Source organism: Alternaria incomplexa (genome assembly GCF_024043165.1).
Source record: "Alternaria incomplexa strain BMP 0042 chromosome Unknown scaffold_26, whole genome shotgun sequence".
Lineage (NCBI taxonomy): Eukaryota > Fungi > Ascomycota > Dothideomycetes > Pleosporales > Pleosporaceae > Alternaria > Alternaria incomplexa.
Genome location: NW_026249875.1, coordinates 1 through 23,249, shown reverse-complemented (window position 1 = coordinate 23,249; position 23,249 = coordinate 1). Strand labels below are relative to the sequence as shown.

Here is a 23,249-nt window from a genome sequence, read left to right as displayed (position 1 = left end):
GTGCAAGCCTAGCACTAGTGCACTGGTTCCGCAACGCCGCTCGTGCCGCCCATGCCGCTTTCGCAAGTTGATCCTGCCCTGCCAATTTAAGTGTTCTCATGATCCTTTCTCGCACCCTAATTTGTTCCCATTTCTTTGAGACGTCGAAATGGAATAACTGAACAGTCTTTTGAGTGCGTATTTCATGCTGAGTGCTTCTGATGCGTCGTAGAAGGGCCATATCGAAAGTGCTGTAGTCTAGCATCTAGCGTGCACCGCCTCGTGGCTGCCCGCTGTACCCACCCTCGCTACCCATACACGTAGGAACAATCTTGGAAAGAGCCCATCACCTGCTTTCTTCAATCTTTCCCAGGAATTATTCTTCTCTCATCTATGAGACTCCCTTCTGGAGGAGCGACGAACGTCGGGCTGGAATCTAAAAGCCCGCGGGAACAAAAGTTTCCACAAGCTTTGCGACACCTAGGAGGAACTTAGTAGATTCCACAATGACAGCCTACGGTGACGCAGAACAATGTAAGCCTCAAAAGTATGTGTTGGTATAAAGTATGGGTGCTGCGAGTAACACGTCGTGGTCTATTGGCTCACTGTAGTACCACTGGATACATCGAACAGCAACCAAGGTGCGGTAAAACGTGTGGCTGTGACTCAAAAAGGAGGAAAACTATTCATAAAGAGTGTGAAGGCGCGACCTGCAGCGGAAAAACACCCTCACAAACACCTAACCCTCACAAACACCATGGAATACCCCGACGATCTAGATCTAGAAGGCATGAACGCGCTGGACGAACTGACCGGCGATTCCGCGCCATTCGATCATACTGCGGCGCCCAAGCTGTCCTCCGAGCTAGAAGATCTCATCCGAGCCACCAAATACCAGACACCAGCGAATGGAACCCCCAAGCGCAAATCGAGCAAGATGGACTACCTCTTCAAGATCACCGCACCCATTACCCCCACAATCCTCGCCTCTGCCGCCATCCTCCCCACCCAACCCCAAATTCACCAAGGGCAAGGCGAAAACGGCGCTGCGACATTCTGTCAAATCCGCGACATCGACATCCCAACAATCAAGAAATGGCTTGCGGAGGCATACCCCACCATCTCACCAACCTTCATCCCCATCAACATCGCACGCAAAACGCTCTCTCCATATTCCGCATACCCAACTCTAGGCTACGACACCACACTACCTCACCGTCGCACCCAAAACATCACCGGCCCTGAATGCCTGCCAGCACAAAACCAATTCCCAGTATGGTACTTCTTCTACGGCACCCTAGCCAACAGTTCGCAACTAGCCCACCTATTCAACTCGCCACCAGACCACCAACACACGCTCTTACCAGCTATGATTCACTCAGGAAAAATCAGAACGTGGGCTGGCAAGTACAAAGCGCTGGTCAATAACCCTGGCACGTGTGTGGAAGGCTGCGCGTACGAGGTTGTGTCGCAGGAGCAGGAAGATGCGTTGAGGGTGTATGAGACGGCGAAGTATGAGGTTGTGAGGGTGGAGATTATGTGTCGGGTGGATTTTCGAGCAAAGGTTTTGAGTGGGTTGACGTTTCGGTTTGCGGGGGAGGAGGGGGAGTTGGATGTGGATGAGGATGAGGGGGAGTCGGACGAGGACGAGGATGGGTGTGAGTCGGACGAAGATGAAGTTGAAGCGGCACCAGTGGGTTAGTTATTAGAGGAGGAGGGTGTTGTGAAGACGCACTAGTGGGGGTGTAGTAACCCATTAAACATTCGTAATTGAAAACACCTACATAAACAAAGTGACCAAGATTTACCTTGCCGAAAAGGAAACTGCTTCTATATCCTGAGAATGCCATCCCGAAGATACTCCATGCGCCACGCTGTAAATGCAAACAGAAAATAACCACCCGTGACTTGATCATAGTTCGAAATTGTCTAGCCAGTGCTTGATGACCACCTTGCCCTCATTGAAAGAAGGCTTGTTCATGCGTACAACGATAGCCGCATGCGAGTGTCGATGGTTGTGAATGTAGACTGGGTGCTTCGTGAAGCCAACGTTGTCCAGCGCTTCGATCATTCCGAATTGTTCTTGGGTAAGAGCCAGCGTGGGGAAAGTGGGAGTCGCGGCCTCCTTTTGCTCTTGTATCGAGTCAACGTCGGATCTGGACTCGTCCTTGCGTGGAGAAGCAGACCCTACGTGTTCGTAGCTCTCGCTCAGATATTCTTGGCTCTGGACGTGATTTGCGTTTTCGTACATGCCCTCGGCCTCGCGCCGTACGGCATTGATCATGAGCGGTATGCGATAGCGCGCGTAGTCGATGCCTGATCTGCCTTCCTCATGCAGTCTTATCCGTTGCTGGCTGCGAATCGATTGGAATGCCGAGTTGATGAGGAAAGCTGACACGCCGATTGGTACAAGGACTGTCAAGGCTGCGACAATGCCGGTCCGTCCCAGTATCGTCCATGTACCCTGTACCAGCCGCTGTGATAGCGCTGGAGGCTCTTCTGGCTCCTTTTGCGAGACGGGGTGTTCGCCGTCAACGATAACATCTTCGTAGTCTGGGATATAGTTTATCTTGATGTCGTCCGGGTCGACAAAAGGGTCGGTTTGCGAGATACCGGCGGTGTAGTATGTGACTGTTCGATCATTCACGACGTTCGCGTATAGACTCCGATGCTTGAATTGGGCAAGGCCTCGGATGAAGATGCTTTCGGGGTCCGCAAGTACGGCTAGAAGTGATCTGTCTGTATCCCTAAACTTGTCCACGCCAAAGAGTTGTCTCCCGCTCATGGAGAGTGTTCGGGCACCTAAGACGTTCCAGATGTGGCTGTGGTAGCCTTTGAGGGGTGTTCGTACGCCGAGGTGTGGTGTCGCAAACGTTGTGAAATTCTGGTGATGTTAGTTTACTGGATTGAGAGTCGTGGAGGGCAGTGTAGACATACGACTGGTTGTATCTTCTCGAAGATGCCTCTGTGGAACAGCAGGCCGATAGCATAGCGTGCTATCAAGCCTCCCAGCGAGTAGCCAACGACACTGATCTTCGTTATGTCGTGTCCAGCCTCAGCGAGCTCATCCAACTTTCTCTCCACCTCTTCTGCCACGCGCTCGCCACCGGTATCGATGCCATCGTACGTGAAGCTGCCAGCGTTGCGCTTGGCCACGAGGATGTGCAGTTTGTCTTCTGGATGTCGTTCGCCTAGAGTAGTGCTGACGTATTTGAGGTGCTCAGGCTTGCCCCAGAGGCTGGGTGTGGTCAGCGACAGTGTTCCTTCTTGTCATGATAAGAGACGATAAGGCGTGCGACGGAGACGGGGACGTACCCATGAACGAGGACACACAGGTGGTCGGCTTTCTTAGAGGTGCTCATGGAGGTAGACATGTCGAAGATATCTTAGCTGGTCTGGGTATCACGGTGAAAGGCGCAGTATTTGTATATCGCTCGGGCGTCCACAAGTCGTCCGAAAGGCGCAGTATGACCCGAGACGCGCGCGGTCCGAAAAGCAATTCCTATGCGACGAGGACACTTGTGATGTCGCGGAAAGTGGCGAGTCTGTCAGGATATGATGTGTAGATGCGCAGGTTCACTCAAGCAAAATTGCGCATATATTCAAGGGTATTGACGCTGACTGGAGGGTGAAAGGGAGGCGGCCTGGAGATGCGCACAGGTTGCATCACCGCGTCATGACGGAATTAAGGCGGATCGCCGTCGCAAGTTCGCCCGCCCGCGTCCGTGGACCCTGCGGCTAGCGCTAAACAATCTACAGGGCTGAGATGCGATCTCACCTCATCCCTCACCTTCACCGTCTAGCCCGCTCTAGCTCTTTTGGGCCAGCTGAAGCTCATACTGGAGTTTGCTAGTAGTCTCGGTCGCAGCGCGTTCCACGAGAGTGTTCTTGTTGAAGCTACGAGGCGACCGTTAACGCGCAGGCTATTACACCAGCCGCCTTTGCATCTACACCAATCTTTTCCTATGCAATGAGATGTTGAAAGCTTGACCATCACTCCTTCATACCGTCGCAAAATCGTGCAATCAAGCGTGTGTGTGGCGTCAGACCCAAGGCCAGTTCTCATACATTGCATCCATTGGCCGTATAGCTCTTCGTCAGCTCTAGCCTAGCACCTTTCACAAGAAAAACACTAAACAGGTCTGCAGACTACATCAGATCAAAAACTTGCAAAATAGGTGAGCTAACTTTAACGTAGGCTCCAGGGTGTTTAGCCTTTTCTCAGGTTGGTCACTGGCGCATTAGGCTTGGCATTGTACCTACTCACAGGAAAGGATAAGTCGCAAGCGAAGCCATCATGTGGCCTTCAGTACCAGCTTACAGAAGCTTTGCCAACGTAGCATGTCCCTCGGGTGCCAAGTGCGAGCTGCCTCACTGCATCTTCGGTCACGATTCTACAAAATCCACTACAACACGACGATCTCCATCGCCAGCTGCAGCAACATATGATTCGGAGCCAATCGCGAAGAGGCTGAAGCTTGACCACGACAAGAAAGCACTCACTGTCACCAAGTCTACGTCGGCCCAGAACACGCCCGATGTCTTGGTCAGCACGGACATACCCAAGAACAAGACACCAACAACAAACAATGGGCCTGCGGCTGCTGACCCTGCCCCTTCTAAAGCATCTATCGCAAATGCCGCTACCTCTACTCTCCCCAAGTCTGCCACGCGGCCAGTATCACCACCTCCGGCTGCAACTGCGCCCAAGGCTGCCGTCAAACCCGATGCTCCTGTTACTTTGATGCCACGCAAACTCAACAAAGAACCAGCCACCTTCACCAAACGGGTTGCTCTGCTTAAGGCGCTACATTCCTACATGAAGCCGCAGAACGATAAGATCCTCAAAGCAGTCAAGCCTGAGATCAAAGCGCTGCATCTATCCGCAAACCAGCTCAACAAGCTAGCAGTTGACGAAGAAGAAAGGATAGCTACATCAAACCCCTCGGTATACGAGAACATACTCAAGCAGCGGTTGGTCAAGTTAAAAGGCATGCCGGCAGAGGAATGGGTAAAGGAACGGCGCGATGCGGTAGCCAAGGAGAGTGGAGAGCCACCAAAGAAAGCACCACCCAAGAGGATAGACACGGGCCTTACAGCGAAAGAAGAGATAACGTTCCTCCCCAGGCTTGTGTGCCCGCAGGATGGATTAGACCAGCACGGCTATGTGACCAAGGTACCTGCTGAGGCCGATCTCAACGAGACAAAGTTGGCGCTCGAAGCAGCTGGCGGTTGGGAACAGTGTGACCGCTGCAATACTCGCTTCCAGGTCTTCTCAGAGCGGCGAGAAGAAGATGGAGCGCTTACAACAGGAGGGCAGTGCAAGCATCACTGGGGGAGGCGCGTTTTTCCAAGGAAAACAAGAGGTGTCGCCCCAGAATCTACAAAGTTCAGTTGCTGCAACGGGGAGGTAGGGTCACCGGGCTGCACTACACATCCTACCCACGTGTACAACGTCAAAGATCCAAATCGACTGTCACTCATCATGCCCTTTGTCGAAACGCCGGAGAACGACAAAGTACCGAAGGACACCGCTGTTTGCTTCGACTGCGAGATGGGCTATACCACCAACGGCCTTGAGATGCTTCGTCTCACAGTCATCACATGGCCACAACACAAGCCTCTTGTCGACGTGCTGGTCCGCCCACTTGGACACGTTTTGGACTTTAACACCCGCTTCTCTGGCATCACCGCAGACCAGTTCTTGAACGCGAAGCCATATGACCCAGGAAATCCGAAACCCGTCCGCAAAGACCTACGTATCGTCGAATCACCCCACGCAGCAAGAGACCTGTTTCTCTCACACGTCTCTCCCACCACCCCTGTCCTCGGCCATGCTCTCGAAAACGACCTCAACACTATCCGCCTTGTCCACCCCACCATCATCGACACCGTACTCCTATATCCAAACCCAAGTGGTCTCCCCTTCCGATTCGGCCTGCGAAAGCTGGCGTCCGACCACCTTGGCGAGCAGATCCAACAAGGAGGCGCTGCTGGCCACGACAGCTACGAGGATGCGCGTACGACAGGCGAACTAGTCCGATGCAAGATCAAGGAGAGGTGGAACCTTCTCAAGATCGATGGCTGGCAGATTAGAGATGACGGCGTGTATCCGCCTATGCCAGCTGAGAAACCGCCGGAGCATGCGCCAGTGGCGCCATCCATGGTGCCAGAGGCGAAGATGGCGGTTCTGGAAGGAAATCCAGCGCAGAAGAGGAAGGCGGAGGATGAGAAGGGTGACGAGGAGCCGGATGCGAAGGAATAGGGATGAAGATGCGGTGGTCGTGCGGTTACTGGCGTGCGAAACGAGAAGCATGGATGAGCGGCATGGCGATATGATTGGATATGTATATATGCATGGTATTGCAGCATAACACGAGATGACTTCCTCATCCTCTACCTATCCCGGAGGCCATCTCATGATTTGTAGAGCTCCAGCCCTTGTCCGTCCGCGACTTGCATTCTTCCTTGTCGATCTCTTGGTCTCCCCCTCGTGCGTGTGGTGGGCTTGTCTATCATCGTCGTCGACTCTCCAACGCTCTTCGCGCCTTCCCTCTCCTCCCCGGTCTTCCTCATCGCACTTTCCAGCCTTGCAGATCTGCACTTGAATACTATTACTTCCCATGCCTCTCCTCAGCCCACTTTCTCCCTATCCAACCCCTGCACACCCTCCAGCCCCTCCTTCGTTGCCTCATAAACGACATCCGTGTCTAAATCCTTCATCACACCAATCACAACGCCTATGCTCTCTATGAATCCGTTCACGGCGACGCGCAACATGCGGTTGGTGGTTGCTGCGTAGTTTACTTGTAGGACGCTTTGTTCTGTGGATGAGGATGAGGGGGAGGGTGGTGTGGTGAGCGTGAATGCGCGGCGGACGAGGGGTGAGAGTTCGGCGTCGACGGAGAGGGCGCGGGAGGCGGTTGAGGCGAGGTGGGGGGTTGGGAAGGGGATGTTTAGGGTGCTGAGGTCGTGTTAGGGATGTGAATGGCATCTGATAGGGACTGAAAGCGTACAGGGTGCAAGGGAAGTCCTCTGCTTTCCAGTCTTTTTGGTCGGCCATGTTAGTGATGGTCTTGTTGTGCCGCTCGTGGTCTTTGTCTGCTGTGCAACGTCTGTGGCGCTGGACGAATATGTGTTGAAGTGTTGAACAAAGTCGGTTCTTCTGACGGCCTTCAATGTATATTTCGGCACGATGCGCGTTCAAGGATGCTAGCCTGGGCCCGTCTTCGCGATGAGGCTCAAATCGCGAAATGTGGGGGAGGGGTAGATGCAACCCCCATGCGGTAAGGCGCGTCAGGTGGAGCTATGACCCGCATGCCGCCAGCCATGCCAGGTACAATTGGAGAGAGCGTCATACATCATCATTGCTAGCTGAAATGTGCAATCGCGTCATGCGTCATTTGCTTTTGCATACCTCGGTCTCTTCTAGACTTTTGCTTCCTTACCTCCATCCACCCTGACTTCAACCATCAAATCGACCCAATTGACACATACACAACCTTACCTTCAACCCTCACCACCTACGTAATAGACAGCTCGAAGCTCGACGAGCCAACCCACCATGTTTCGCAACAACATGATCCGGTCCACAAGGACCCTACGCCTCACCGCCCCGTCCGCACGCCCTTTCTCCCTCTCGACCTCAAGACGCGTCGAGCAATACCCCAATAACCTAAGCACCAACTCAAAGACCAAGACGGACAAATACGACAGCGATAGCCCGCATGCGGTACAAGAGAAGGTCAAGCAGGGCGACACACACAACGTCCAGGAGAGCAATGCAAAGGCAGGCATAGAGTGAGTGGTTTCCAGCAACATACATAAGGGGACGGAAGGCAACGAACGTGGCTTATCGCAACATACGGCTAATACCATGAAGCAGCGCACAAAAAGAGGGCAGCGGTGGTCACGCGACTGAAGGAAAAGACTCTGCTGGTGGGAAGGAGAAGGCAAAGAAAGAGTTTCCCGAGGCGCCCGACCCAGCCATTGGCATGCAGGATGAGAGGGGTGGACGGGGTGGTTAAGTGTGCTTAGGCGTGGCGGGGTACGATGTAGTCTTCGAGCGTGTGTGCCTACGCTTGTCGATAAGTCTGCTCATCTTCCCGGTGTGATATTGGACAAAAGGTCAACAACCTCTGTGATCTTGATCGAACATCTCGCCGGGCAGATGAGTAGACTTGTTGACACGCGTAGGTGCATACAAAGAAGCTGTATTGAAGGACGAGACTAGAACGAAGGCAGAGCGTGTTGCTCGAACTCTAGGAATCAACATAATACGAAGAGATATTGCCAAGTCTGCGGATCCTACCATGGTGGCATGTTGGTGTGAGAGATTGGTTAGCTATAAGATGCATCACTACCATTCAGAATCGGATGCTGATACTGATCCGGCGATCCTCGCCGTACTATCCGCTGTATGTTTTGTCGCTTCGCACATTCCAAACAGTTCGCAAGGGACGAATAAAGGAAAGTCCATGCGGCCTACCCAACGACCTACCAGACGATACGAACATGAAAGAAACCTCGACTAACCAACACAGGAAACACGATTGCAACTCCATCATTCACTGTAGGTAGATAAATACTTGGATCATCGTGCCTGTAGAAATAGTCCAGCACAGCGACCCATCAGCTCCATCAATCCACACTCACTCTTCTCTATACCACCCAACTCCACTCTATTCCACCGCAGAAAAAGCACTCAACCAGTTACCAACACCATGAAATTTCCAACCCTCTTCCTCGTAGCCCTCACCACCGTCGCCACCGCCAACCCCATCATCTCCCTCGAACTAGCAGAACGCCAAATCATGACCGACAGCCCAACAAACGTCTGTCACACATGCGCCCTCGTCATCGATCTCTACACCAAGGTACGTGCTTCTCCTTATACCAACTCCTAACCATCAATGTCACTCCTTTCTTGTAACCCAAACGTTTCGAGACCCTGCCACTTACGCACCCACTCCACAACTCCAAACAACCCATTCTGACAATTTCCTCCCATAGGTGAACCACTGCCTCCCCAAGGAAGTAAGAAAGAAGACAGGTGCTTGTTACGATGAACAGGTGTGCAAGGCTGTTAAGAAGAATCTGTTGTGCAAGGGCGCTTGCGGGTACAGTTGTATGGGGGTGTGATGGGTTGGCTGTGGTACAGAGAGTGGTACGTGTGCGTCCGGAGTAGCTTTTAGGGGACGCGTGAGGGACTTGTTTGTTAAGCTTGTTGTGATGGTTGGATGAGATTGGATGGGGCGGATGGGTATCTAGAGCGGGTGGTTGTGACAGTGATGAGGATGTGATGGATATGTATTGACAGGTTGTTTGTTGGTTTCTTCCGCTCGCTTGGACATAGCTTTCTTGCTTCCTTTTATTTACGCTCCCTGATCTACAAGCTCAATTCCCTTCATATCCCCCATCTAGTTCCAGTCTCCAAGAACCGCCATCGTGAGCATGCCTCGTCTCGCATCCTTGACAACCCTGTTCTTCCTCCTTGTTACGACAATCGTCGCGCACCCACTCGCATCAACCCCTCCTCTCGACCAGCCAATCCCCAATCCCCCATCTTTCCCACCTATTTACTACAAAGAGCCGGCCGCGAATGCCCCTAGGCATGAGGCGCACACATGCAGATACCATACCGGGTACAACTGCTAGAGCGAATCTCAAAGTATTTCGATGCCAGGTAAGGATACAGCATGACGCAGTGGAGAGGCAATGAAGAGAAATGAGCTCATGTCAGTATAGTGATGTTGCGAAGGTGCTGTTCGACGTACTTGAGAGTGTGAGGACAAATTAGCAGGCACGAATTGTGGTGCATGGATGAGAGCGCTCGTTGGTGGGGCACAGACCTGGACTATAAAATGTCGGATCTTTACCTGACACTGATTTTTCTGCTTGACTATCGAAGGATTACGGGAATGGAAAGATTGCCAACTGATGTCTCTTTCTGTTGTAGAGCCAGCAACTTCCGCCACGATTCAGGCTTATAACATTCGCTGTATATGATGAAAGTCTGCACGTACTCCCTGTGTATCAAGATACCGATCGTCCTGCATAACACCCACCCTTCACTCCTGCAGTACCTTGGTGACCCTCAGATCGACGCCGAAGTTGTAGTTCTTGTCAAAAGCCAGACCAAAGTCTCGATCCGGGGTGATGTTCTCGATGGAGGAATCTACAAGCTCCAGGTCGAAGTTCTGAACCATGGCCGCGATAGTGAGGTACAACTCCGCGTACGCGAGACTAGAATTCGTTAGTATGGCTTCAACGTACAACATGGCATGACGTCTTACTTGATGCCGAGGCAAGCTCGGCTGCCCTTCGAGAAGGTAACGAGATACTTGTCGAGATATTCTCCGCGGGCTTTGGCTTCGATCCACCGCTCGGGCCGGAAGATATGAGGATCTGGGAATACGTCGGGGTGGTTGTTGAGTAGATACGGGGATGCGCCAATGATGGTCTTAGATAATGTTAGATGAGTACAGCTTCAGAACGAGTGTCATACTTACACCAGATGGGATGAGCAGGTCCTTGTAGGGAATAGGATCAACGACAACGCGCGGAAAGCGGCCTGTGAAGCAACACTAGAAGCGGAGAGACTCGTTGATGACGGCTGTCTAGTCCGTGTTAGTCGTTACGACTGAGTGGGGCAATCGACGACTTACCAGATACGGCAGAGCCTCGAGCTCAGTCAAGGTCGATGTAGATTGGGACTCCAGCTCCGCTCGCAGCTTCGCCAATATACTCGGATACGTGAGCAAGTAGCACATCGCACAAGTCAGAAATCGAGCTGTAGTATCCACACCAGCGAACAAGATAAGCGTGCCCTCATCCTTCAATCGTTGCAGCGTCTTTTCTTCTTCAGGAACTTTAGAGCTGAGTAGCGCATCAAATATCGTCCTAGGCTTGGCTGGCTCCACTCCTTCTTGGCTTTTCTTCAACGCCTCGATGGAGTATCTCGTGATGCGGTTATCGAAGTCCAACCAGCTGACGATAGACGGGTTAATACGGGTGATCAACCAGGCCGGAATACGCATCAGGACCGCATCCATGGCCGGGAAGAATTTGCGCAGGTTCAAAGTCAACGCTACGCCTTTGACGTCTCGCTGGAGCTCACACGGGAGGCCAGGCTTATCGAGGTCGCCGAAACTCTCCCCGTACGCGTAGTGCGAGATGATGTCAACCGCGAGGCTGCCAAACATGAGATGTCCGATCAGTGTCTCTTCTGTACGATAGGCCTGTTTCATCAGCATGACCAACTTGTCGACTTTTGACTGGACAACATTCTCGAGATCCGAGATAGACTTTTTGGAGAACATATTGGCAATGTAACCCCGACGTTGTCGGTGCAGGTCGTGGTCTTTGGTGGAGACCACAGAAGTAGCTACGGTTTGTGAGAGCTCGGGGTGCTCTGCAGAGGTAGAGGTACAAAGTCAGTATTTATCTCGTACGCACTTGGTACAGTCAAAACTTACTGTTCATCTTCCGTCCAGCGCCTGAGTACACCTCGGTGTAGAAGAATGGGTCATTCAATGAGAGATGGTCCGGATTGACTCGTACCAGAGGGCCTGCGCGCTATCAGCCAATGCTTTTTGTATCAATTGCGTCTCGTCGCTAGTACCTACCATATATCTCATGCATTTGGATGACCTTTTTGAGATACTGCCCACCTTGCAGGACGTCATAGTAAAACTCTGCCAGATATGACGCCGTCGCCCACCACGGACCGGGAAAGCGTGCCAAAGGGTGAAAGAAGACATTGTAGACAATCTTGCTGGACCAGTACGCCAAGGCAATCGCGAACAAGCCTGTGACTATGCTGAGTCGATCAAGCTCCATATTCGAGGCCAATCGACAGTCGTTGTGATCGCGTTAGTGTTTGAGGAGGTAAGGAGGACACACAGAGTGCTTAACGTGCGTGGTCGAAAGAACGGTAGATAAAGATTTTGTGGGTTACACGACAATCACACGGCAAGACTGCGCCACATCCGAAAGTGGAAGGGCCCTCCCTTCACTGCTCCTTGCCAGCCCTGCGTTTGCGTATGCGCACGGCTATTTTCTCCTTCGGTCGCACCTGTCCAAACGCCGACTCTCGCAACTCAGGCATCGCTGCATCGATCAAATCCGGATCGCATAGCTGTATCTCGAACTCTCTCAGTAGGACAGCCATGGTCGCTGCTTGCATGGCTTTGATGTAGTCGCTAGCAAGTCCAAACGCCTGCTTATCGCCGAGTGCAGGGACCAGCAGCTCGAGATCTTGCGCGTCGAATCTCGCCGCATTCATGCTACCGCGGCTCTTTCGCTGACCCTGTATATGTGGAGTGTCTTTATCAGCGATTAAGAAGCGCTCAGCCCAAAACTCCTCCAACGGTTTTTCGACAGTGCGTGGCCGCGCGTTTGCCCACGCTTTCGTGTTCAGGGCGAGATCTTGCGAAAACGAAACTGCGTTGCATCCTTTACGAAGTGTCCACGCGCTGTCAACAGCAACTTCGGCGGTTGGGTTTGTGCAGATGGTGTACTTTGCGAAACGAAGACGACTGACTTCTGCTTGTAAAGACTGGAAGAGGGGTCTAGCTAGAATACCATCCTCATCAGGCGCGACCGCTTTTGTTGCCTGGGGTTCGGAGACGAATGCAGTGATCTTATCGGCCAAATAGGGTTTACGCAGGATTTCGATCATTGCCCAGATAGCGGAGGGGATCAAATCCACATTCGAGCTACAAGCATGTCAGCACGGCCTTGTGTCCCCCAGATATTATAGCTTCACGGAGTATGCTTACCAGTGCATAACATCCAACATCTCCGCAGTCCTATTCTCAATAGAAAACGGAGCTTTCGCAAACAAATCGTCACGTTCCTGGATGAATTTCGAACCTCTATGCTCGTCCCAGTCTGCGTCGTCGCTGCCAGTCTTTGCAAATTCGGTGCCGCTGTGGCTGGCCCTCAGCCACTTGTTAATGCCCTGGCCTAGTCGGGTCATCGGTTCCTTGTAAGGACCTGGGTTTGGAATTCCTGGTAGTGACATAGTAAACCATGATAATGCCGGTAAAACGCCCTGAATGGCGTCTTCGAATTCCCATAAGTCCTTGGTGAGTCGAGGATACTTCTTGAAAATTTGAGTGCCAAAGAGCGTCTCAATAGAGCACCTCGTAAGAACTTGCTGAAAGAAGGACCAGACGTCTTCTATCTGGGTCCAGCTGCCGACTTGGAACATCTTGTCATCCATATTACGCGAAAGTAAATGCGCATACAAATTAGTCGTGGTGGTCAACGAGCTACCTTCCAGATATTTCCGCGTTATTGCGGCACGCGCACGCTCGATCTCTGCTTTATTCACAGCAGCATCCGCGTACATCTTCTCGACATATTTGGGAAAGCCCAAGGCGACTTCATGAATTCCCCTTCTAGTGATTACTGGATGCTGTTGTTCACATGCTCGTATGGCCTTCTTCATGTGTTCTGGGTCTCGAAGAATGACGAAACCCAAGACGCGGAATGGCGCGAAATTTCCATATTCCTTACTAATGTATGTTAGTAGTCGTCTATTTCACATCACCTCATAGACTTTACATCAGTCTCGCCAAGTACTTCTGCTGTCCCTCGACCGCCAAGCAGAAAGGATGTGTCACTCCTGGAACGAAGTAAGGAACTTTTGGTGGTTCCTTCCCTAACGCAGTGCTCTTCGCGGTTTGGTAGAACAGAGTTGTCGAAACATAGTATGTCAACGCAGGTGTGACAAGCAGGAGGACAAGAATGAGGAGCAACATTGCGGGTGTGATAAGGGATGGGATGGGACGAGGTACCTCAGGTGTTACATCAATTAGGTAGGAGCTGGCGAGCGCGCTATCTCAATGGGGTAAAGGCCGGTTTCGCACGCGTCGCGCTAGTCCCCGCAATCCAATGCACATGTCCGCCATGATGGTCATCGCAAACCCACCCAACACTCTCGAAATGGATCGACGCGTGCCAAATGCGAGGTCGAAACAAGGCACTGTCGTTGAACAGAAGCAAAGATTTCTCCAGACCAGGAAACACATTCTATCGCGTCCAATACCGCCATCAGAACGGCTGCGCACTCTTGCGCAAGATGGTGGTATTGAACTCAGTGTCATGAAAGGCGTGCTTGATAAAGGTATACAGTGGTCTCACCCATATCATTCTGCATATCGGCACTAACATCTCGCAGTCAACCGCGACCTAAAACAACACTCCCGAAAAGTCTACAGCCGCCAAATGATCGAGCACGTCGTCGAGCAAATAGACATCCTATACTGGGACTCCGGCGCGCAACACGCCGATGACGACAACGAAGATGCGCACACTTCCTCCTCCTTACCCGAAAATGACGCGCACACTCTCTACCAAAACGACGACCTGACCCTCGACGAGAACATCGCAAAGCTCCCCACCACATGGCTCGACCGCGACGCCGAAATCACACAAGACGAATACCTTTCCTCTGTCTCCCGCCTCCAAGAACTCTCTGCACATCGACAGACACTCCAGAACCGGCTCGATACATATCGTACACTGCTTTCGCTGCTAGAACCGTACCGCAACCCCAAAGAGAATATACAGCCGAATCTGGTGTGGAAGGACGCGCCGCTTGCGTCAGAGCTTGCGAAGACACGTACGCTGGCTATACGTGTTGCGGCGCGTGTGGAGGAGAAGTTTGGGGATGTGCAGGTTCCTTCTACGGCGGAGGATGAGGAGGATGTTGATATGGAGGGGCTGGACAATGAAGGGAGGAGGAAGGTGGATGCTGTTTTGGCGAGTTGGTAGCACACGCCAAGTTTGCTCAATTCGCTTTTCGGAGTTTGGTTTGGCGTTTGGACATGATACCCCGGGTTCATCACCTCTTACATTGGCAGACAACTTTTACAAAAGAAATAGGTATCGCGAAGCTATTGATACAGCTAAGACTTCATACCCACCTTCCCCCTCTCCTCCACCATCCTCGCAATCTCATCCCCAACCCCCGACCCCATCTTCTTGAACCCCTCAATCACACCCTTCTGATCCCCAACCCCCATCTCCTGACTCATCTTCCACTTTCCCCCCAAATCCATTATCTCAATCTGCACCCCAATAATCGCCTTCTTCAGTATCTCAATATAACTCAACGGCGCATCGTCAACCTCCCATGGCTTCTCGTAGCCCATAATCTCCTTCTCGGACTGCAGCGACAGATCTCGAATCTGCTTGTCGAGGAAAGTGCCTGTGGTAGGGTCTTTTGTGTCGTGGAAAATGGTGGCTCGGCCGTAGACTTGGACGGCGGAGTAGTTCCACGTGGGCACTACTTTTCCGGTCGCGGGCTTGGTTTCTGTGTAGAATTTTGGGGTAACGTAGTGGTGGGCTGGGCCGTTGAAGAGGATCATGACGTCGCGGGAGAGGGTCTGGCGCGGTTGATCTGTCTCATTGTTTTCGGATTTGAGATGTTCGATTAGGGCTTTTGCTTGGGGGTTGGCGCGAGCGATGTGGCCGCGGAGGACGCCGAGATGGGTCGAGTCGGCTTTGGGTTCTTCGGTGTCCAGGACCCAGGGGATGTGGCTGGATTGGAGGAAGGGAAATGATTTGGATTCGATGGCTGTGGTGAAGATGCCCAGTGGGTTTGCGCGGATGAATTGATGTAGTTTTGCAATATCTGCCTCAGCGTGAACGGCGCGAAGATACATGGTGGGTGGCTAGAGGTCGAATATCTTATCCAATGTTCAAGTATCGGCGGTGTGAGTTTTGTCGATTTCGGATAGTCTTAGGATGTAATTCGATTGTGAGTTTTCATGGTTTGTCTCAAAACATCGACGTGTCGGGCGTTCTATACGTAGATATGAATGCTGTGTCATAGGGCGCGGGAAGTACATGGCGTCTACAGCGTGTATTCAAGATACCTAGCCAAATGTTGTGTGATGGTACAGAATACGTGAGGGCTATAGCGCGACGAACAAAACACGAAGCGTGTCTATCCGCTCTTTGCCGGTCGAGTGTCCAGCTGTAGTGCGGTAAACATATCTACGTTGGGGACACTTTCCATTCTGAGAAGTTCAGATGAGTGAGAGACATTTAGTATGTGATAGCGACAGCCTAGTTGCATTCCAAGGTTGTGTACTCAGCACTGCAACCGATGGAGCTTGCCTAGGTGTGACCCAGGTGACGTCATGCAGCCCTTGTTAGCACTGTACAAACCGGCACGTTATACGGCGTCCTATCTCGTGTACAGACCGGGGATTATCGATACTTTATAGCAGCAAGTCTGACAGCTCGATCGAGTCTACGAGACCTGAGTACAACTAGCATCGTAGATGTCAAGAAGCGAAATACCGAGCCGTGTTGTCGGAAATGCTCCGCACGTAAGGTGGGGTCGAGTCTCGATGCGGTAGGTGCAAGCGACTATCCTGATAAACGCAGTACGTATGAGCGTTATCATCGCCCTTTAGTCCGGCGCCAGTATCGGTACAGCTATCTTTCTGAACATTAGACAGACTGTAGTTCAAACCAAACTTCTATCATCGCCGCAAACAGCGTACGCACATCAACAATGGGTTCAAATTGGGAGCAACTTGCTGCCGACAAGCGAAAGCGTATTGCCGAATCTATCCCCTCAGACTGGTTGATCCGAACACCTCCGAGCGACAACAATGCGTTCGCATATCCAAAGGAGTCAGGATTGCTTTCTGCACAGGAAATCGAGATAACGGAATCATCAGCGACTGATCTCGTTGCACAATTGGCGCAAGGCAAGCTGAAATCGGTCGATGTCACGCTTGCGTTTTGCAAAAGAGCTGCTATAGCACAGCAACTGGTAAGATGGGCTTGATGATGGGCACAAGTGCATTGACTAACGACTTGTCATAGACGAATTGTATACATGAGTTCTTCCCCGAAGAGGCTCTTGCACAGGCCCGTGGGCTGGATGAGTATTATGCTAAGCATAACAAGCCCATTGGTCCTCTACATGGACTTCCTATCTCACTGAAAGATCAGCTGCGGATCAAGGTATGAAGCGGTTCTCTTCCTATCTGTGCTGCTTTACCTGCCTGAGTACTCGATGCACAACTGACACGATTCGATCAGGGAAAAGAGACATCAATGGGTTACATCTCCTGGCTAGGAAAGTCCGACGAAGAAGACTCCGTCCTCACAGCACTCCTTCGCAAAGCCGGTGCCGTCTTCTACGTCAAGACAAGTGTCCCGCAAACCTTGATGGTCTGCGAAACAGTCAACAACATCATCGGCAGAACGACAAACCCACGCAACAAGAACTGGTCGTGCGGCGGAAGTTCAGGTGGTGAGGGAGCTATGATCGGCATTCGTGGAGGCGTCATTGGTGTTGGAACAGATATTGGCGGCTCCATTAGGATTCCATCGGCTTTCAACTTCTTGTACGGCATTCGTCCGAGTCATGGGCGTATGCCGTATGCGAAGATGGCGAATAGTATGGAGGGACAGGAGACTATTCATAGTGTCGTTGGACCCATTGCGCACTCGGCAGCCGGTACGTGGATCAAGCTAAACTCATGTCCACAGATAGACTGATTGTTCAGACCTGAGGCTCTTCCTCACGTCGGTTCTCCAACAAGAGCCCTGGAACTACGACTCCAAAGTCGTCCCAATGCCCTGGCGATCTGACTTGGAGGATGCTGTCAAAGCAAAGCTGGGCTCATCTGGCCTTACCATCGGATACTATAACTGTGACGGCAACGTGAGTTTCACAGGATCACAGCATCATCGCGTTCGCTAATAGTACAGGTTCTCCCACATCCTCCGGTACTGCGCGGGATTGAGCGGGTAGTCAGTGTCTTGAAACAAAACAAACATAAAGTCGTGCCGTGGACTCCCTACAAGCATGACTTTGCCCATGATCTCGCTAACAAGATCTATGGTGCAGATGGTAGCACGGTAAAATCCTCGAAATTGATTTCACGCAGTTCCGCATAGCTAATCGGTCGACAGGATGTGATGAGGGACATCGAAGCTTCCGGGGAGCCGCCAATCCCCAACATCAAAGAACTCCTCAACCCGGACATCCAAAAAGCCGACTTGAACGACGTATGGGACATCCATCTGCAAAAGTGGGACTACCAGATGCAGTATCTATCCAAATGGCGAGAGGTCGAGGCTGAACTTGGATGCGAGCTTGACTGTATAGTCGGTCCCATCAGTCCAACAGCTGCCATCCGACACAACCAGTTCAAGTATTATGGCTATGCGTCTGCCATCAACTTGCTGGACTTTACTAGCGTCGTTGTCCCTGTCACCTTTGCTGATAGCAAGGTCGATAGCAAGCGGGCGGATTACAAGCCATTGAGTGACTTGGATGCGAGTGTCCAGGCGGAATACGACCCTGATGCGTACCATGATGCGCCGGTTGCTGTGCAGGTCATTGGGAAGAAGTTGAGTGAGGAGAAGACGTTGGCGATTGCGGAGGAGATTGGGAGGTTGTTGGGAAATGAGGTGACGCCTTGAGGAATATCAGAATACAAATGTACACACACTAGGATAAAAGAAAAGGCGCAAGTGTCAAGACGAATACTGGAAGTCTTCAGAATAGTGCAAGCTATGGGCTTGTGTGATCTGCACATGTGGCGTGAGTGTTGAGAGTTCGGCCAATTGAGTCAAGGGCTTGGCGTGCGCCTCAGTGTGGCGCTGGCGCGTAGCTCTTCATAGAAGGTGGGAACAGCCTGGCGCGTGCGCGGTCTAATACGGGAATACGGAGCGGATTCCTGGTAGCAGAACGTCATCGAGTACGGGGAGGATGCTCAGATCGGGTCCATGCATGTGCCACAATCTTAATGCTCCTTACCCACAGAGACGGGTCGTACAACAGATGCCATCGTGAAAGCAGTGTTGTTCTGCTGCGCGCAACAAGATCACTGTGTCGCTGTCAGCCTCAAAGAAAGGGCCTAGGCCAAACGGCTGTCTGTAGTTTCAGATTAAAGACCAGGCCAGCGGTTGTTTGGCTCAAACGGCGGGCGGTTGGCAAAGTAGCGCGCCCGCCAGCGCCAGTGACGCCGCCAAGCCCCCGACTGACCGCGTATCAGGGAATGCGAGGGTTGAAACACGTCGCCGTGTGCGCCATGCCAGTCACCTCCAAGTTCATAATGAACCCTCTCTTTGACGTTCTCATTCACACCCTCTGTGCGACTCTACTGCCCTAATAATTATCTGCAACCGCAAATAACAGCGGCTGCTCCTCCCTGCCCTTCTTCCATGGCCATCTGCGCTTAAGACAGGGGTTCCGATTCACAACTTGACCGCATACGCGACCTGCACCGCTCTGAGCCATGTCCGACCCCAACAAGCCATCGCCAGAGTCGCGGCGGAACCAGAGCATCGAGAACTTCGCCGCCTCGCTCTCCACTGCCGCTGCCATTTTCGGCATCCAGATTGTTGTTTTCTTGATTCTGAGTGGCAACTGGAAGCTGCACAAGGGCGTCTCCAAAAAGAAGACCGCGGATGATGCAGACCAGGCCGATAAAGCTGCTGCGCGACAGAGTCTGTTCCACAAGATATAGTATGCCACGCCGCTTCCCTGCCTACTTACCCCCATGTGCTAACCATCGCCAGCTACTACAAGACCGCCTTCGTACCCGTCGCCAAGCGCATCGCAGCGCCCACGACCGCCATCGACTCATTCCGCAATGTCTTCACCATCAGCGACAAGGAGCTCATCCGCGTCGCCGGTGTCGATGGCTACCTCTTCCTCCAATACCTGCAGCTCCTGCTCCGCATCTTCATACCCATGGCACTCATTATCCTGCCTGTCCTCCTACCAATAAACCGAAAGGGCGACGAGCCCGGTGTCTCGGGCTTGGACTCCTTCGCCTGGCCCAATGTCGCCTTCCCGAATAAGCGACACCGCCTGTGGGCGCACTGCATCATTGCCGTATCGGTCGTATGCTGGGTGTGCTTTAATTTCTACTTGGCGCTGAGGCAATTCGTGCGCCTCAGGCAGACTGTTCTTACCAGGCCCGAGCATCGTATCCGAGCATCTGCCACCACTATTCTCGTGCAAAGCATCCCTGAGAAGTGGCTCACGGTTCCTGCGCTCGACGCCCTCTACGATGTCTTCCCCGGCGGCATCAAAGACATCTGGATCAACCGCAACTACGACGATCTTATGGACAAGGTCAACGACCGAACCAAGATCGCACGGAGCCTCGAAGCGGCCGAAACAAATCTCATCATCACATGCACCAAGAAGCACAAGAAGCTGGAGGAGAAGGCCGCCAAGGAAGCTGGAAAGAAGAAGTCTAAGGCGGAAAAGAAGCACGATGAGGCGATGCAGAACCACGCAATCAACCAGGAGACTCACGAACAAGGTGTGGACGCCGGTAACCCCCACGAGATCGAGCAACAACTCCAAAAGGTCCTGGCAGAGTCTGCATCATCATCATCCTCTTCTTCGCGGTCGACTTCACCTGATCGCAAGCGCGGCGTGAACATGAACCCATTGCCCTTTTTAGGAGAAGGCATGCACGCTGTCGGCAAAGGCTTCCGCGATGTCGGCCAGGGTGTGGATCGCTTCAACAAGAACGTCTATGGTGGAATGCGAGGAGTTTTCGGCGGAAAATCCCGTCAGGCTGGTCAAGCGCGGAACCCTGAGGAAGCACAGCCAAGTTTCGACGGCAGCGATGAGGTTCCAGCATCGTCACCCACATCTGCGGACTACCACCAAAGGGCCGCTAGCAGCGACACCCATACTCCATTGGCCACAAAAGAGAAGTACGATTCTGAAGGTACCGTGACAGAGCCCAACTCTCCTCAGACGAACTTGAAAGCACCCGCAGCCGAGACGGACACCAAAGAAGACAAGCCTGTACAACCTGCATGGAAGCACCCACTCAACAAGCTCAAGGCCATGTACGTCGGTCAGGGTGACTTCATAAGCCCAAGTCCATTCGTGAAAGAGGGAGAAGCGCTACCATTAGAAGTCAAGGATGCCAGTAAGATCAAGTACGACCTGTCAGGCTTGTACGACGAATCTATGGAAGAGGATGGCGAGGACGCTCTCTGGAGAAAATACATGAAGCCAAAGGACAGAGAAACGATGCGTCTGCCCATCTTGAACTTCTCGTGGTGGCCGTCTCTGCCTCTGATTGGCAAGAAGGTGGACACCATCTACCATTGCCGTAAGGAGCTTGCCCGCCTCAACGCCGAGATTGCCGACGATCAGGCTCACCCGGAGCGCTTCCCGCTGATGAACTCGGCCTTTATTCAATTTAACCACCAGGTTGCTGCACACATGGCCTGTCAGTCATTGAGTCACCACATTCCCCGGCAAATGAACCCACGAACCGTCGAGGTTAACCCCAACTACGTCATCTGGGACAACTTGACCATGAAGTGGTGGGAGCGCTACCTACGCATGTTTGGAGTCATTCTACTCATCGTCGGACTTATCATCTTCTGGGGTATCCCCGTCAGTTTTACAGGAGCTCTGTCCCAAGTCGACTCTCTGACCGAAACATTGCCATGGCTTGGTTTCATCAATGATGCTCCCGACTGGGTCGTTAGTTTGATTCAGGGTGTGTTGCCACCAGCCTTCTTGGCCATTCTCTTCGCTATTCTGCCCCTACTCCTGCGCTTCCTGGCTGGTCTTACCGGTACGACGACATTTGGCGAACGCGAGTTGCTTGTGCAGAACTTCTACTTCGCCTTCGTATTTGTCCAACTGTTCCTGGTTGTTTCCATCTCTACTGGTATCACTTCGACCATCGACGATCTGCTCAACGATCCACTCAGTGTCCCCCAGACATTGGCGCAGAACCTCCCTAAGGCCGCCAACTACTTCTTCTCTTACATGATTCTGCAAGCGCTTAGTATCAGTTCCGGTACTCTGCTGCAAATTGGTGCCGTCGTTGTTATCATCTTTCTGCGCTTCTTGGACACCACACCGCGCGAGAAGGTTTCAAGGGTGTTGCAAAGGCCGGGTATCAACTGGGGTACCATGATCCCGGTCTATACCAACTTTGCCGCCATTGGTAAGTTTGTCTATCGAGATAAACGTTTACATAAACTAACGATGCCCAGGTCTCATCTACTCAGTCGTCGCGCCCTTGATCCTAATCATGATGTTGATTACCTTCAGTCTCTTCTGGTTTACCTACAGGTACCAGATGATCTACGTCAGCTACGCCAAGGCCGAAACCAACGGTCTTATCTTCCCCAAAGCAGTCAACCAGCTGTTCACTGGCCTTTACTTCCTCGAGCTCTGCATGATCGGGTTGTTCTTCCTACAGGAAGACGAGCAGGGGAGGCAATCGTGTTTCCCTCAGGCTATTATCATGATCATCATTATGGTCTTCACTGTGCTTTACCAAGTCGTGCTGAACAGAGCGTTCGGGCCTCTTTTCACGTACTTGCCAATCACATTCGAAGACGAGGCGGTCCTGCGAGACGAAGAGTGGCAGCGGGCACAGGCCAGCAAGTGGGAACGGGAGGACGAACACCAAGGCCTTATGTCTCAGGAAGACGCACAGCGGACAGCCGAGGAGCGCGAACGAGCCCACCTAGACGAACAAAACCGCCTCGAGGAAAGGAAGGAACGCGAGGCAGCCCATGGCCCTGGGTCATACGAGCTCAGCAATCTGGATGGTAACATGCCACCCGCCGGCTACGGACAGTCACCTCGACCCGACAATCGTGCGCGCAACTCAAGCTGGGCTGACCGCTCACAACGCTCCCGTCGCAGTTCGCGCTCGCAGTCCCACCACAAGAAGCGCAAGGACCCTCTAGACATTATGACCAACGCACTCAAGAAGGGTCTCGACGACGTCGCAAAGCCCATCCGCGACGCAGAAGCGCAAGTCCTTCCCGCTGGCAACCTTTTCGACGAAGTCGACGACGAGCTCGCCGACATCGAGCCTGAGGCCCGCCAAAAGCTCATCAAGCGCTCTTTCCAACATCCAGCCACCCGCGCCATCCAGCCCGCTGTTTGGATTCCGCACGACGACCTGGGTGTTGCTAAGGACGAGATTCAGCGTACTAGTGCGTTTACCAAGCGCGTGTGGATCACGAGTGTGAATGCGCGGTTGGATGCGAGTGGCAGTGTGATTTACAGGGGATTGCCGCCGGATCGGGATCCGTTTGAGAATATCGAGGTTTAGACGGGTAATTGTTGATAAGATGGGAAGTAGACTTCGTGTATCACCATTGTGATATGGGTGTTGTTTTCTTTTTCTTTCATGTTAGCCGTTCGCGGCACCTTTATAGCATACAAGCATAGCGTGGAGTTTCATGGCTTTGGGGGGGGGGGGGGGGGGGGGGTG

At 52.5% G+C, this 23,249-nt stretch overlaps 10 protein-coding genes across 10 annotated transcripts; 6 read left to right on the top strand and 4 right to left on the bottom strand.

Annotated features, from left to right (window-relative positions):
- Positions 1-736: 736 nt before the first annotated feature.
- J4E90_010709 (uncharacterized protein) lies at positions 737-1,681 on the top strand (the record flags this gene model as incomplete). Its single annotated transcript, XM_051440221.1, has 1 exon — positions 737-1,681. One exon carries the CDS (start codon positions 737-739, stop codon positions 1,679-1,681), a length of 945 nt encoding a protein of 314 aa, XP_051285865.1.
- A 210-nt stretch (positions 1,682-1,891) lies between these two features.
- J4E90_010708 (uncharacterized protein) lies at positions 1,892-3,353 on the bottom strand (the record flags this gene model as incomplete). The annotated part of the gene is made up of 3 exons (XM_051440220.1): positions 1,892-2,863; positions 2,917-3,217; positions 3,295-3,353. 3 exons carry the CDS (start codon positions 3,351-3,353, stop codon positions 1,892-1,894), a joined length of 1,332 nt encoding a protein of 443 aa, XP_051285864.1.
- A 923-nt stretch (positions 3,354-4,276) lies between these two features.
- J4E90_010707 (uncharacterized protein) lies at positions 4,277-6,244 on the top strand (the record flags this gene model as incomplete). The annotated part of the gene is made up of 1 exon (XM_051440219.1): positions 4,277-6,244. One exon carries the CDS (start codon positions 4,277-4,279, stop codon positions 6,242-6,244), a length of 1,968 nt encoding a protein of 655 aa, XP_051285863.1.
- A 1,299-nt stretch (positions 6,245-7,543) lies between these two features.
- On the top strand, positions 7,544-8,006 carry J4E90_010706 (uncharacterized protein; the record flags this gene model as incomplete). Its single annotated transcript, XM_051440218.1, has 2 exons — positions 7,544-7,779; positions 7,862-8,006. The coding sequence occupies 2 exons, from the start codon at positions 7,544-7,546 to the stop codon at positions 8,004-8,006; spliced, it is 381 nt and encodes a 126-aa protein (XP_051285862.1).
- Positions 8,007-10,049: 2,043 nt separating this feature from the next.
- On the bottom strand, positions 10,050-11,622 carry J4E90_010705 (uncharacterized protein; the record flags this gene model as incomplete). The annotated part of the gene is made up of 6 exons (XM_051440217.1): positions 10,050-10,224; positions 10,275-10,441; positions 10,491-10,565; positions 10,647-11,392; positions 11,457-11,549; positions 11,607-11,622. The coding sequence occupies 6 exons, from the start codon at positions 11,620-11,622 to the stop codon at positions 10,050-10,052; spliced, it is 1,272 nt and encodes a 423-aa protein (XP_051285861.1).
- A 370-nt stretch (positions 11,623-11,992) lies between these two features.
- Positions 11,993-12,961, bottom strand: J4E90_010704 (uncharacterized protein; the record flags this gene model as incomplete). The annotated part of the gene is made up of 2 exons (XM_051440216.1): positions 11,993-12,698; positions 12,762-12,961. The coding sequence occupies 2 exons, from the start codon at positions 12,959-12,961 to the stop codon at positions 11,993-11,995; spliced, it is 906 nt and encodes a 301-aa protein (XP_051285860.1).
- A 920-nt stretch (positions 12,962-13,881) lies between these two features.
- J4E90_010703 (uncharacterized protein) lies at positions 13,882-14,763 on the top strand (the record flags this gene model as incomplete). Its single annotated transcript, XM_051440215.1, has 2 exons — positions 13,882-14,113; positions 14,168-14,763. 2 exons carry the CDS (start codon positions 13,882-13,884, stop codon positions 14,761-14,763), a joined length of 828 nt encoding a protein of 275 aa, XP_051285859.1.
- A 134-nt stretch (positions 14,764-14,897) lies between these two features.
- On the bottom strand, positions 14,898-15,656 carry J4E90_010702 (uncharacterized protein; the record flags this gene model as incomplete). Its single annotated transcript, XM_051440214.1, has 1 exon — positions 14,898-15,656. One exon carries the CDS (start codon positions 15,654-15,656, stop codon positions 14,898-14,900), a length of 759 nt encoding a protein of 252 aa, XP_051285858.1.
- Positions 15,657-16,516: 860 nt separating this feature from the next.
- J4E90_010701 (uncharacterized protein) lies at positions 16,517-18,444 on the top strand (the record flags this gene model as incomplete). The annotated part of the gene is made up of 6 exons (XM_051440213.1): positions 16,517-16,780; positions 16,834-16,974; positions 17,053-17,473; positions 17,523-17,680; positions 17,728-17,877; positions 17,932-18,444. 6 exons carry the CDS (start codon positions 16,517-16,519, stop codon positions 18,442-18,444), a joined length of 1,647 nt encoding a protein of 548 aa, XP_051285857.1.
- An 818-nt stretch (positions 18,445-19,262) lies between these two features.
- J4E90_010700 (uncharacterized protein) lies at positions 19,263-23,087 on the top strand (the record flags this gene model as incomplete). Its single annotated transcript, XM_051440212.1, has 3 exons — positions 19,263-19,492; positions 19,546-21,962; positions 22,012-23,087. The coding sequence occupies 3 exons, from the start codon at positions 19,263-19,265 to the stop codon at positions 23,085-23,087; spliced, it is 3,723 nt and encodes a 1,240-aa protein (XP_051285856.1).
- Between the last annotated feature and the right edge of the window lie 162 nt (positions 23,088-23,249).